This window comes from Salminus brasiliensis, chromosome 22, assembly GCF_030463535.1.
Source record: "Salminus brasiliensis chromosome 22, fSalBra1.hap2, whole genome shotgun sequence".
NCBI classification, from domain to species: domain Eukaryota; kingdom Metazoa; phylum Chordata; class Actinopteri; order Characiformes; family Bryconidae; genus Salminus; species Salminus brasiliensis.
The window spans coordinates 922501-937110 of NC_132899.1; the positions used below are offsets into that span (position 1 = coordinate 922501).

Below are 14610 nucleotides of genomic sequence, written 5' to 3' on the forward strand. Positions count from 1 at the left end.
AATTTCAATTCTACATAAACATCTGGACTGTTCTGAAACTGATCATCAGAAATGAAGCCCTCCAGGTACATTAACTCAAACCCTGACGTGTAGAAGGTCCTGGTGAGATGAGTTGTAGACAGATGTCCCTAAATAGCTAGAAAAACAGATTATAGTGTAAATAAATTTTCATCAATATTAAAAGAGCTGACTCAGTGTCCTTAACGATGCTTTGGGGGAGGGGATCTTGCTATCTGAAGTCTTTTGTGTGTTGTATTGTGTTTTCAGATCAAAGAGAGAGTAATTTCGTACTTCTTGGGCCTGAGGAAACGTCCGTTGACTGTTTTGGGAATTTGTTTGAGCGTTGTCTCCTTCGCCATTTCAATAACCGTCTTCATTTCATCAATCCTTTACTGGACTGCAGTGAGACGAGCCCGGGTCAATCCCGAGGCTAGCTTCCGAAAAATAATCCGAAGGCCCAAAGTGTAACTCTTAACCCACCTCATCTGAAGGGTCGTTGCACCCTCTGGGAGAAAATCCGTTCCTGAAATACTTGAGATTTTAAAGTGTCGTCTGTACTTAAGGGAACTACAGCTAATCTATTCCCCTCAGGAAATCATACATATATACACCTTATATTAATAGACAGTATATATGCCATATGTGTTTATGTAGTGTAATATCATGTGCCCAAAACATCATGTGTGTTTTGTTTATTTTTATTTGTAGTTTTTGATTATTTAAAAAAAATCAAAATATTATTTTATTTGTTTTATATTTATTTGTTGTTTATTATAACATGTTTTTTTATTATTGTTGTTCTGTAAAAGTTGATCTTTAGGCTGCATTTATAGATTAAATTGCCTTGATTTTTAATACAATATTGAACCTCTACAGTGAAAACTCTTGTTTTGGGGATTTTAAAGTGGCCTGCTCTCTTTAAAAACTGTACTTGTGTTATTCGGTATACTGGTTTATGTTACTTTATTATTATGATATATGATAATACAGTTCTACATTTATTTTTTAATGTATAAGACCAACACTAACTCTTCTCTACAGTTGGTAGATGACTGTAAGTATCTTTATACACATTTTAAAGTCAACAATAATGATATTATTATAATCAGTTTGACTCTTTATTACAGGTATCACTTTACTTGGATGGTCAATTATAGATGTGGCTACACCTAACTTTAATCCTAAAGTTAGTGATTAGGGGTTAAGGTTAGGGTTCAGGTTAGGGTTCAGGTTAGGGTTGGGCTTGGGGTTAAGGTTAGGGTTCAGGTTAGGGTTAGGGTTAGGGTTATGGTTAGGGTTAGGGTTATGGTTAGGGTTAGGGTTAGGGTTGGGCTTGGGGTTGGGTTTGGGATTAGGGTTGGGGTTAGGGTTCAGGTTAGGGTTAGGCTTCAGGTTAGGGTTAGGGTTAAGGTTGGGGTTAGGCTTCAGGTTAGGGTTAGGGTTAAGGTTGGGGTTAGGGTTAAGGTTGGATTAGGGTTAGGGTCTACGAGGCGTCTATAATAGACCACCAATAAAGAGACACATATCAGAATGCTGTTCATTGACTTTGATTTCTCATTTGCATATTTTTATATTCTAACCATTCAGCATCTGCAGCATCTTTCATGAGGTTTTCAGTTGGACTGTTTTCTGATAGTGAGACATTCGTCTGGCTTCTGCTCGGGTCCAGATTCCCAAAAAGCATCTTAGTATTAATATTAAGATTATGATCTCTTTACTATTTATAGAGAGAGAGTTCAGACTGGTTTAAGAACCCTTGTAGTTCTAGGTTGCTTTCGGGAAACCCTGCCCAGAGTGTTGTGATAAGCTGAGGGGGAGTCCAGCTGGTGATTGGACAGCGGGATAATCTGAGGCTGTGTTTATATCATAAGCCTTGATCAGTTCTGATGTTTTGCTCAGATTCAGTCTTTCTGATTGGATGTGAAGGGTGGACCTTTTCATGGGGTCTAAAATCCCTGGCAGAGCCTCTGCAGCCATGTGCCCATCCGAGCCATTAACACCACATAAATAATTAATTTGCATAATGAATTTTAACGGTGAAATGGGTTCTGGGCGGCTCTCAACTCTTTGTTATTGAAGCGGGATGAAGGTCAGATACTTTTGCAGTGTTTTTTTGGCACCAGTCTTCTGTTAACTTCTGTTCAAATCTGAGCATTCCCACTGAATACCATGAGGTCACCCTGGGGACGCATTTTAGTGTAAGGCCAAAGGGAACCCAGATCTGATCCAGAAACAAGCTTTGAGATGATCCAGGTCCCAGACCTCACCCTTCTGCTCACCATCAGCAGCACAATGTCTTTTAACCATCTCGCCTGTTTACCCATCACTATCTCACAAACGGTGTGAATTACCTTCAGTGGTACACTGTCAGACCCTTATCTGACCTTCATCTAGAACTGAGCTGGTTCTGGGTCAGGTTTTTCTCTTCTTGGCGTCCTTCCGGGTGTCTGAGCTGTTTCCTCTGTGGTTGCTGTGGGCGTTTTTTTACAGTGTACTTTTTGTGCTCTTTTACAGAATCCTCTCACGGGCCCCATGGCGGCCTTTTTAATGCAAAGTAGGGACAATCCGATGAAAGCCCTAGGCATGGTGGCCGGGGTCATTAGCGTAATGGTAATGGTCACGGTGTTGATCTCCACGGCTATGTACATGCGCAACTCCAAGTCCAACAGGATCGTGCCGGCCCGTCGCATCATCCGCCGCAGGCGTAAGGAGCAGCAGTGGAACTTCAAAACGCCCTTCGGATCGTCTGAAGGAACCGACAGGCTTGTGGCCGGCGATGTGGAGAGCAATGCCGCCAACTGCAACAAGAGCAACAACAGCTCCTGGCCCAAGCCACCCCCACCTAGTGCTCCGGTCCTGCCTCCGCCACCGCTGGCCAATCCCAGGGTCATCGAGCGGCAGCGATCAGCGGTGCCGACTGTCTCCGGGTCCCTGACCGTCTCAGGGTCCCTGACCTCTAGGAGCTACATCCGTACCCCCAGCCAGAAATCCATCGCTAGCAAGGATACAGAAGACCGGCCCAGCCAGAGCAAGGAGGGGACCGCCAGCTCTGCGCTGGTGTCCGAGCTGAAGAAGAGGCTGGAGCAAAAGATCATAGAGGCAAACCAAGGCTATTACTACTGAGGGGTGGGTTAGCATAGATGCTAACTGCTGAGGCCAGTGGGTTAGCGTGGGTGGTGGAGTTTTGACTCTTGAGGCTCGTGCTGAATGTCCTCTGCTGGGATGGAAGTACAGCACTGTGGAACTGGGGGTAAAATATGTTGGGATGGATAAGGAAAGTTGCCAACTGGTTATATTGAGATTATGCTTCTGCTTATTCTGAGTGACGCAAGGGCAAACACATACACTATATGGACTATAAGTATTGGGACACCTGCTCATTCATAGTTTCTTCTGAAATCAAGGGTATTAAACAGTTGATCCTGCTTTTGTTAAAGTAACTGTCTCTACTGTCCAGGGGAGGAGCATCTCCTACTGTCCATTTTGGAGGAGCATTGCTGTGAGGATTTGATTGCATTCAGCGACAAGAGCATTAGTATGGCCCCATCTCATCCCCAACTCCCCAACTCATTCTAAAAGTATTGGATGGAGCTCCACCATCATTTCTGAGAACACAGCATTAGGCAGCATGATGCCAATAGGTTCATGTTTGTGTCCTATTCTATTGGCAGTACTTCTTCTCTACAGGGACTAGACAAGCTGTGTGTGTGCATTTGCACATCTGTGTCAGCAATGGACACAACATAAAGTAGCTAAATGCATTCATTATAAGGGGTGTCCACAAACATGGTAAATCTCAGCAGAGGCGGAGGTGAAGAGGTCGGACAGGTGGAGCAGAAGCAGAACAGGGAGGTTCTAAACGTAGCTGTAAGTTAAAGTAGTGTTCGCTAGTCTTCTCGTACAGTAGGTGTGCTTAATGCTAGTCAGCTTCCAGTGCAGCACTTCAGACGTTTAGGCAGCTTTAAGACGAGCTCGGGTTGTCGGGCAGCTCTACGCTGTCCTGCCCTCTGCAGGTGAAGGTGAACCTTCAGGTTAACAGGTTACTTTTGTTCTGAACAGAGAAAGAAGGTAAAGAGGGTTCGGAACCTTCATCCCAACCCGGTAACAGAACAGAACTGTTGTTTGAGTGATTTTACAGTGAAAGTCGGATTAAATTGGACTTTTTGTATGAATTTTATATAAATGTTATATAAATGTACCTGCAGCTTAAATGACATTATGAAGTGTCGTGCTGCATCCGTAATGACAGAGCTGGCAGGTGGGCTAAAGGAAGTTCTAAAAAAAAAATTCTATTTAAAATCAATATCCAGAAGGACACCCGTGTGTCAGGGCAGAAAGTGCTCATAAACAGATAACTAATTATAGTTAATACATTATTAAAATACACAAATGATTCTATAATGAACAAATGTATTTGTTTGGATGTATAATTCCCTAATGTTAAAAGAATAATTTGCATATTGTGCTTACATTCGAAATCTGATGCTTATGTATGAATTAATTTACAAAATCAAAAGTTTCATGGCTTCTAAAAATAGAAGCTTGAATTGGACATGTTTTGCTCACAACAATTAATTAAAATATTGTTTCAAAAATAATAAATAAATAAATAAATAAGGAAATTCCATTATAAGTACACTACCAGTAAAAAGTTCACCAACGTAACAATAATACTTTTAGACATTTTATTCAGTATGTCCAGTATGGGTTTCAAGTTATTATATGCAGTCAAATATATAATATTCTTTATACTTTTTATTTTTTCGATGTTAAGTTTTCTATCTTAGGACTTGGTCAACACTTTTTGTGAGGATGTGAGGAATTCTGGATATTAGTTTTATTAGAATTTCATTCCTGATGTTCAACAGCTTTCTCAGTCATTCTGGACGCCGTAAAAACCCGTAAAGTCATTCTACACATTTATCAGAAATCAGTTTTACATTACAGAAAACACTGACCTCGATTTATCAGCCCTCAGAGGAGAAGGACTAATCTGGGGTCAGTTCATGCCTTGTATAACATTGAATCAGCCACAACATTAAAACCACCGGCAGCTGAAGTGACCAACACTGATGATCTGGGTCCAGTGTCTCCTGTCTGTTCAGGGCTGGATCTATAGATCAGTCAGTGAGTGAAGAACAGTCAGTTCTTGAAGATGATGAAGGTGATGAAGCAGTAAAAATGGACAAGTGTAAGAATCTGAGACACTTTGACAAGAAGAACCAAACTGTGATGTTCTAGATAATGACTGGGTCAGAACATCTCCAGAACATCAGCAAGCAGGTCTTGTGGGGTGTTCCTGGTATATCGGTATTCCCACGTGAGGCTTACTTACACCACATTAGGCAGATGGTTTTAATGTTATGGCTGACTGGTTGATCAGAGGTCAGTGTTCTTACTCTGAGCTCTTGATAAATATGGGCCATTTCCAGACCTGAACAGTGGGGTGTGTGTCCTGACTGACGGGTGCTGCTCAGTGGATGAAGCGCATTCGGACGGTATCTGCTCACGCTTTCTCAGAAATGTGGGAATGTAGAATCCCTTGGTTGATGCAGGTCTTTCCTCTTCGTGATTATGGGGATTTGTGCGACAGTAGGTTTGCTGTGAGTCCTGTCTTTGCTTTCGTCTGATTGTCAGGAGATCGGGTGGATGAGCTTTTGGACTGCACCTTCACCCTGAGCTGCTTCGCTCAGTCTGTGTAGCTTCCAGCAATTTCCAGAAGTCTATACTGGGACTTGCACAGGTGTGGAATAGGATCAAATGCCTGCTAGAGTAAGACTTCCCAAGCAAATAGTGATTCAAATAGTTCACTCACAGTTAATGAGGAACCCGCTTTTACTGGAGACATGCAGATTTGACAGCATTTCTAGGGGGATCATCCATTCCTGTTTATGGTGAACCGGCTCGTTGTAATGAGGTAGGCTTTATTGCATGGTAAAGTTCGTAACACTGCCTGTTGTAGCACTTCTCTTAAGTGGTTCATGTTGTCCAGGTTCAACGTGATGTTCCTCAGAAACTGACTGTTCTCTATATTTCATGTCTTTTTATTGTCTTTGTATTCTTTTGAATAAATATGTTTAAACCACTGATCGAGTGATTGCTTATTACTCAGAATTCAGTACTCAGTAACTCAGTGCTTCCTGTAGGTTTCTGAAATGTTGGGTGAACCACCCAGACATTTAAACCAGTTCATTTAGAAAAGGACAATCCAGGACTTTTGGAACAAAACAAGGTTTTAATCTGGACGACAAAATCACCTATAAAACCAACTATAAAAGGCTTAACAGAGAGACTGACGCAGCAGGATTAACGTTGTTCCACTAGATATTTTAATGAACTGTATGAATGTTTATTACTCTGCAAATCAGGAGTACACTTCATTCACCAAAGTACAGTTAACTCATGAAGGACTTTCCAGCATTTGCTGGATAAACAGTGGTGTAGCCAGGGCCAGGTTATGGAGAGCCTAGCTGCTTCCTATTTCCCCCAATTTAACCTAAAATTACAGCAAAATTACGAGTTGTAATGAATGAGGGTGAAAACTCTAAAAACTCAAAGCTAAGATAGAGTGTAGCCACTCGTCCAGGATCTTCTTTAATTTTGTAAAGTAGAATAATGTATTTTACTAGCATTGCTGATACTGAGTGCTGATTGGTTGGCGAGCTGAGGCTGGAGTTACGATACACCGGCTTGGCTTGGTGATAACTATGGATGGCAGCTAACGTCCTTGCCAGCTAACGTCCAGCTATTGCTATGTTAAAATGTAACGCGTCTCCCTTTCCAATCTAAAAATGTGCATTATTACAACAAAGAAATAAAGATGTATTGAATGAGTGAATTCTCTCCTGACTGCCGAAAAGCAATTCGTCATCATTACAAATGAGGCTCTTCTACAGTTACGCTTCACAACTGGAGTCTTTGGTTCTGAAACACTTGGTGCTGTTCTGTCTGGAGTTGTTGAGGAAATTAAGGCATTTTTTGGTATGAACATTGTAGGTACTCTTGCCCACCAGTAGATGACAGCACCACCAGAAATGCCCAATGCAAGCACAACACCAGAAGAAGAAAAGGGGTGTGGCTACACAGGTGATAAAAGACTGGCCCAGCAAAGGCTCTTGCTTTTGAGGTCGTCTGTAACAGCTAGATCTAACAGAGGGAAACCAGGACCCAGCTCTCTGAGTCAGCCATTACCAGCTCAACATTTTAACAGAAGGGGACAAAGAGACCAGGGACTTAATGTCTAAACCACCGGCAATGAAAGTGAGTTCACCCCTAAGAGACTACACCCCTAAATGTCCAAATTAAGCACTTCTTGTCATTTTCCCATTTGCAAAATGTCATGTGACTCATTAGTGTTACTAGGTCTCAGGTGTGCATAGGGAGCAGGTGTGTTCAATTATGTAGTCCAGCTCTCACACTCATACTGCTCACTGAAAGTTCCAACATGGCTCCTCATATCAGTGTTGTCCCATGAAAAGATATACTTAAATATCAGCAGAAATGTGAGGGGTGTACTCACTTTTGTGATACACTGTGTATGTATGTATGTATGTATGTATATAATGCACACTCAAGTGCACTAAAGTAACGCTAAGTAAAAATATCTAATAGTTAATTGTGAAGTGTACCCCACTCAAGTCAAGCTTGTAACAGGTGCTCACGACCTGAACGAGAGGAAAGCGAAGTCTCAAAGTCACGTGATGAAAGTTTCACTGAAAGTTACGACTGTCTGTCCAACAGGCCCAACACCACCATCTCCATCCCCCCTCAGACATGCACTTTCTGGCAGTGGGCAGAATGTATGGATACTGTATGATGCCCATTAAACCTGAAACCTGCTGTGGAGTACAAGACTTTCCTGAAGGGATTGCACACACAGACTCCTTAAGGCCGTGTAGGTGCTCAGGGTTCCTTGGACAATGAAGGCGGTGAGTAGGACCACCACAGTGCGGCATCTGGCTTTGGAGAAGGCCTTTGGAAAGTGCAGGTTGAGCCTATTTAGAGAATAGATGGAAGAGAGTCTCTCACTTTATAGGTGCTGAAATTGTGCTGAATATCAGCTAATGTAGCACTTTGGGATCCATGTTTTTAGGTAGGTGAAATATTAAAAAATGTCAGGCAGTGTCAAACTACCTCACCTGGTTGGCCAAAAGTCCTTAGCAACACAAAACTGGTTTGTGATGGTAAAGTTTACGGTTTTCAGTTTCATCAGCGTATTTGAACTGTTTTGAAATGAATCACCTCCCAAAACTAATGTTCACTGTTCCTTAACCAGTCTGGCTGTAGGACATCAGTGAAGTTCTGGAGAATACAGAAAACAGTAAAGTGTGAAAATGTAAGTGCACCCTTCAGAAGGCCCTGGATTTCTGCACAATAACTCAATCACCCATAGCCGTCCTGCTGCCTATCGTTTGAGGTGTTCTTTCATGGGGCTTCCTATTATTTTTACAGAAGATCCTGACAGTGAGAAGACTTTTAACTGCTTGGAAAAAGTGGGAATATTTTACTCTCTTTGAGGAAAACAGTAAAAGCTGTTCTCTCCTTCGGCTTTCACCACTGATCACTTATTAACCTTGTTCTCTCACCCTCACTTTCATAGCTCTCACCCTCACCTACAACCTAAATAATCAGCTTCTCACTTCAGCTTCGGACAGACAGCCTGCTTAGTGCTTGTGGTTTTGTGTACATGTGCTTCTACATTGCTTCTACAATCTTCTACATTGTAAAAAAAAAAAGTCTAATGACTGAAAGCAATGACTGTAAAATTAAAGTCAAATATTCTCTTTTAAATTCAGTGGAAAAACAATAAAGTCACAGTTTCTGCAGAGAAACTCTATCTTTCTATTTTACAGATTTTTACTAAATGTCATCAATCAAACACTTAAATAAAGTGACACTAACCGAAAAACTCTGTGGGAGTGTGAGAGTGAACGCTGGCACACAGCCAGCACAGAGACACACTCACCAACACAGAAAATGGTGACTTGCTGACAGCACTGAGACCAGACAGCCAACCATCGCAGAACACACACAGACACACTTGAGAGAAGGTAGCCCTGGGGAAACGACCACACACTGATGTTGAGCGTCAGTGACTGGAGGACACGCCCCTTATGTAAATAGTGAACCATGAGCCAATGGGAACTATTTGTGTCATCAGTCTGTTGAAGGTGTTTGATTGTATCTATAATATAACGTAAAATAATGGAGTTTCTCTGCAGAAACTTTCATTAAAACTTCTGTAACTTTATAGTTTTTTCAGTGAATTCTTTTACAGTGCACACAAACATAAAATTAATCAAATTTACCCTAAATTTGCTAAAAAAAAACAAATTGTTAGAATAAACAAAAACCATGATATTATGATCTGCATGTTTAAATACAGAAAATTATTGAAAGTCTAGATTCGTTTGATCATGTACAAAAAATACAAAATACAAAAAAAAAAAATCAGATAAATGGTAAAGAAGTTGTAATTATTGGCACAATACTTAAAATAACAGTTGGATTGTTGGGTCGGTTTTTTACAGAGAATTTCTATGTTTTGTAAATTTTGTATACAATAAAAAAATAAAGCTAAAATAATAATGATGAAAGTGTTTTTTTTTCATTAAAAACTGATGTTCTTTACAGTGACGTCTTATTTTTCTTGCTGTAAAAAAAAAAACATTGGAAATGATTTTAGTGTAATGTGTGATCTAATAAGACCTGGGTAAACTGATCCAAAATCTTACTACAACAAAAAAAGATCATTTCCAAAGCGGTTCCTCTGAACACGGCTGTTTGATCTTTCCTAAAGACATATCAAATTTATTTTGCATTTAATTCAGATATTTAAAATCATATACAGAAATCAGACAGTACAGTATAGTACAGTACAGGGTAGGTTAGTAGAGCTGGGCGCTGTTGCCTTTCTGTGTCTTGTCTTCAGACCGCCGCCTCATTTTCCTCTCCTCTCCAGAATCTCTGTAGAGCCCTTCGTCGCTGGCTGCCTGCAGACTGTCGAAGGTTCCCTGCCGGTCGCCAGGCTTCAGACCGGTCCCGTCTTTCCTTCGCCTCTTGCAGAGTTCTGAGCAGCGGTCAAAGCAGGTGAGCCTGGTGTTGGTGGTGCAGGCGTACATCCCTGCAGGGACGGCTAGCACCATGGCACAGACGATCACAATGATGTGAATGAGTCTCTCGCGCTGTTCCAGTTCATTGGTGCCACTCCCAGTCACAAACACAACACACTGCTCCTGGCGAGGAGGCTGGTTCTTCAGAGACACACACACTTCATACTTGGTAACCGGCAGCAGGTCGTTCACAGAGTAGCTGTTGATTCCCGGGCCGACGTAAAGCATCTCTTTCTTCGGGGAGTCGTAGCGGCCAAAGTGGATGGTGAACCAAGTTTCTGCTGGGTTCTCCGTCGCCGCGTACCACTCCACAGTGATGCCGTACACGGTCTGCTTGGCGATTCGGATGTCAATGTAGACGTTCTCATCAGCGGAGGCCAGCGGGAAGCCGGGGGACATGGGGAACGTGGTGTTGACCGAGAGAACATTGAGCTGAATGCTCACGGAGGAATTGCCGATAAAATTGTTGGCAGTGCAGGTGTAGAGGCCCCGGTCTGCCAGGTGAACCGAGGGGATTATCAGAGCAGAACTGATGGTGTCCTCACCCACCTGGGACTGAGAGACTGCAAGAGAGAAGAACAGTGTGAGACAAAGATCACATACCAGAACGAAGGAGGCTGTTTGGGTCTACAACTCAATATTGATGCTTGTGGGTTTGGAATGGGATGCCCAACACACTGAAAGAACACTATTGACAAAAGTATTGGGACACCTGCTCATTCTATGTTTCTTCTGAAGTCAAGGGTATTAAATAAGCTGATACTGCTTCTGTTGGAGTAACTGTCTCTACTGTCGACTTTTACCAGATTTTGGAGAAAGAGCATTGCTGTGAGGATTTGATTGCATTCAGTGACAAGAGAATTAGTGAGCTCAGGATCACCACCCTACCTCATCATCCCCAACTTATCCCCAATGAGGATTGTTTTATATGTATGTTTTACACGTATGTTTGTATATGTTCATATATAGCTGAAATATGTGTCTCATGACTGTTTTCTAAGAAGTTTGTTATACATGTCTTATGAGGAAGCCCGAGAGGTTCCGTACTCAGGATCACGGTGCGTTTAGGCCAGATTCGGCTCTTTGTTCTCGTTCTCGAGCAGGCCACCCGGCCATCTACAGATTTAGCGAGGCACGTTTGCTCGCTCCCAAGTTTATACCCACGACTCTCGCTCCAGCTAGGCGACCCTCTTCAATGCTGCGTTACCAGGTTTGGACGGCCTAGCCGTTTTTAGTTCTGCGGCTGGTTCCCCAGCCCTCTTGTCCCCTTTTTGAGTAGTCTCAGCGTGGTTCTCGCGCATCCCTAGTCACCCCCTTGTTTCCCCAGGCACGGCTTGTAGGTTTTGTTAGTATTTCCCCTGTTTCCCAGCCCTGCTCACCCAACTCAGCTCCCAGAGCCCCCTGGTCTCAGGTGTGCTTTGTGTTCGCCCTCTAGTTTGTCTAGTTTACGTTAGTTGCTGCTTTGTTTGCTCTTTGTATTATTTTCTATTGTGTTAATAAACTTCTTCAATTGAACCCATCTCTGCGAGTGTTGCCATGACAGAATAATGTGTAGTTCCATTTAAAATCATATTGACATATAGCAGATTTCTGTATGAAAATATACTGAGCTCCGAAAAGTTCAGTCACCAGGTCCTGAAACAAAGACATCAGTCCTGCGTGTCAGTGAATGCCTGTTTTAACAGTACAGTTTAATCCTGATGTTTCTCAGTAATCCCAGTGTAAAGGTGGGCCACACACAGGCTTACTTCTCTTTAAGCTGGCTGGGTTTTCTGCAGGTGTGTCAGTATAACGGGTCACAGTGGAGACCTCTGACTTTACCTGTAAATCCTCTGATGGTCCTCAGACTATAGCTCCACTGCACCACTGGATCAGGCCTTGCCTTCACAATGCACCTCAGCGTGGTGTTCGCTCCCAGCGGAAGCGTGATGTTTGCTTCTGGAGTGGACGTTTGTGGCTTCAGGCAGTTCTTCAGCTCCAGCTCATGGAAGAACTTCCCTGCTCTGGAATCTGGGCCCGAACACGTCAGATAAGAGTTCATCAGGATGATGGGTGGACTGACAGATTTGACAAATTCGACAAAGCCTTTGAGCCGGCAGTCGCAGAGCCACTGGTTGTCGTGCAGGGCTAACACAACGTTGGCCACATCCTCGTCCCTCCTGCCATGTGCCTGTGGGTGGTACCGTGGCCAGTTGAGGAAGACATCCCGGGATATGACCGTAAGCTGATTGAAGGATAAGTCTAAATAGGTCAGCGCAGGCAGGTGGCGCAGGGCGTTTTCCGGCAGCACGTCCAGCCGGTTGTGCTTCAGGTCCAGGATTTTAAGACTGGGCGCATTCTGGAAAGCCGTCCATGGTATGGATCTCAACTTGTTGCCTTGAAGCCGCAGTTCTGTCAGGTTGTACAGACCGTCCAGGCTCTTGGCGTTCATCAGGGCAATGTCATTAAAGTTCAGCCATAAAGAGTCCAAGGCACTGACTGTAGAGAAAGCTCTTTGGGGGATTTCAGTGAGGTGAGAGTTCTCAATTCTTATTTTGATAAAATCTCCTGGGATGTTCTGTGGTATGGCTCCCAAGGCTGTTTCCATACATAATAAAGATCTAGACAATAAATGAGAACAAACAACACTTCTTAACTCCAGATAAATTCAGCATGTTTGATATAAAACATAATAGCACATGCTAACACCAAATATCAGCTTTACAGGAGGAGCTTGACAACCTTCTTAGCTTAGATTAGAAGTGATATAATAAAAACATGAAAATCCAAGCATTTCTATTGGTTCATTCATCATGAAATTCTGCTACAGTATGAAGGACAACTGCCAGATTCACATCATGAAAAAAAGTGAAAACCATTGAACATATGAAAAATACACTCTCTGAAAGAACATGGGCAGTATTTACTCAAATCCTGCTGGATACAATGTTCATAAGCTCAGAGCATCGTTCTGATCAATCATTCTGATTACCTAAAGCTCAGCGGACACACAAAGACTTCAGTCTTCACTAGCCACTTTCCACTTACCTCCCAAAGCTGTCCTCCATACAGGAGCACCCCGTCACACAGAAGCAAAAGGCAGAGTGAAAACGACTGGATATTAACAGTGCAGCTAGTGCTAAGTAAAACGTGGCCATTGTGGTTTTTGAGGAAGGCATGAGGAGCTGTATTGCGGGACGTGTCACTGGGCTTGGTGGTGTTAAGCTTATTGTACTTAATCCAGCCTGACGCAACTCATGAGGAAGCGAACGCTGGTCGAGTAAAAATAGGTGAGAAAACATCTCAGAAGAGCTTCACTGATGATGAAACTGACGATAATATTTTTTTCATGGCTAAGCTCATATTTAGGGGTCAGGCCGGACATGTTTAATAGCAGAAAGTATGTAAGTATGACCTTTAGGATTTATTTGAATACATACAGTCATTTCTGAACCTGTGCACCCGAAGCAGAAGTCGAATTTTTCCCTTTTTCTCCCGATCTGGTTCGGCCAATAAACCCACCTGTTCTCAGCTCCCCCTAGCACTAGCAATGCTCCCGACACTAGTAAGAACTTAACACACGTCTCCTCCGATACCTGCAAAGCCGGACAACACCTCTTTTTGGGCAGCCAGCACACTCTGAGCAAAGTGCCGGGCTCCCTGTGCTACCAGCTAACAGACGCCTGTGCCATCCAACATCATTTAATGAGTGATGAGGGGAGAGAGCGCTGCCAGTTGTGCTCTCCTGGACTCCGGCTACTGATGGTATAGCGGCATGGCTTGGGATCCGAACTCACCACCCCCTGGCCGTCCTGATTGATGCTGTTGTTGCATGCAGTCACACCCCCACAACTCTGTCCAATCATAATGACAATTTACGCATTTAACCTGACTCTATTTTGCCAATCAAGCACAGACAGACTGTATAGAACCAGGTCCAGTATTTGGACAGTGACACAGGTGTGTAGAAGTAATTGGACAGTTACCTGATGAGCAGTTTAAAGGCCCGCTGTGTTCTGTTCCCTCATTAAGTCATCACAAATGAACAAAATCCAGAGTTAATTCCTAGAGTTAAATTTGTATTTGGTAGCTGTTCAGGGGAACTCTCAATATGAGGTCCAAAGAGGTGATGGTGGCTGAAGGAGGTCGTCATTAGACTCCCATCAGAGAGAGCACTATATGTCCAAATGTTTGTGGACACCCCTTCTAATAAATACATTCAGCTTCTTTAAGTTGCATCCATTGCTGACAAAGTTGTACAAATGCACATACACTCAAACAGCTTGTCTTGACCGAGTAGCACTGTCAGTAGAATAGGACTCTCTGGAATCCAGTACTTTTAGAATGAGTATTCAATCAAATCCTCACAGCAATGCTGCTCCAAAATCTAGTAAAAGTCTACTTCTCTGGACAGTAGAGACAGTTACTCCAACAGAAGCAGGATCAACTGTTTTAATACTCTTGATTTCAGAAGAAGCAGTGAATAAGCAGGTGTCCCAATACTTTTGTCAGTATAGTG

The 14610-nt window shown here is 42.9% G+C and overlaps 2 protein-coding genes across 2 annotated transcripts in view; one reads left to right on the forward strand and one right to left on the reverse strand.

Moving 5' to 3' along the window:
• LOC140544312 (cadherin-related family member 1a) overlaps window positions 1-6086 on the forward strand; it is a 26509-nt gene extending 20423 nt beyond the window's left edge. The window contains exon 17 of the mRNA XM_072667792.1: window positions 2515-6086. Within this exon, the coding sequence (XP_072523893.1) occupies window positions 2515-3123 (609 nt within the window). The 3' untranslated portion in view covers window positions 3124-6086. The remainder of the gene's footprint in view (window positions 1-2514) is intronic.
• Window positions 6087-9887: 3801 nt separating this feature from the next.
• Window positions 9888-13270, reverse strand: LOC140544265 (leucine-rich repeat, immunoglobulin-like domain and transmembrane domain-containing protein 2). Its single transcript, XM_072667714.1, has 3 exons — window positions 13140-13270; window positions 11934-12712; window positions 9888-10675 (listed from the first exon to the last, which is right to left on the reverse strand). The coding sequence occupies exons 1-3, from the start codon at window positions 13268-13270 to the stop codon at window positions 9888-9890; spliced, it is 1698 nt and encodes a 565-aa protein (XP_072523815.1).
• Between the last annotated feature and the right edge of the window lie 1340 nt (window positions 13271-14610).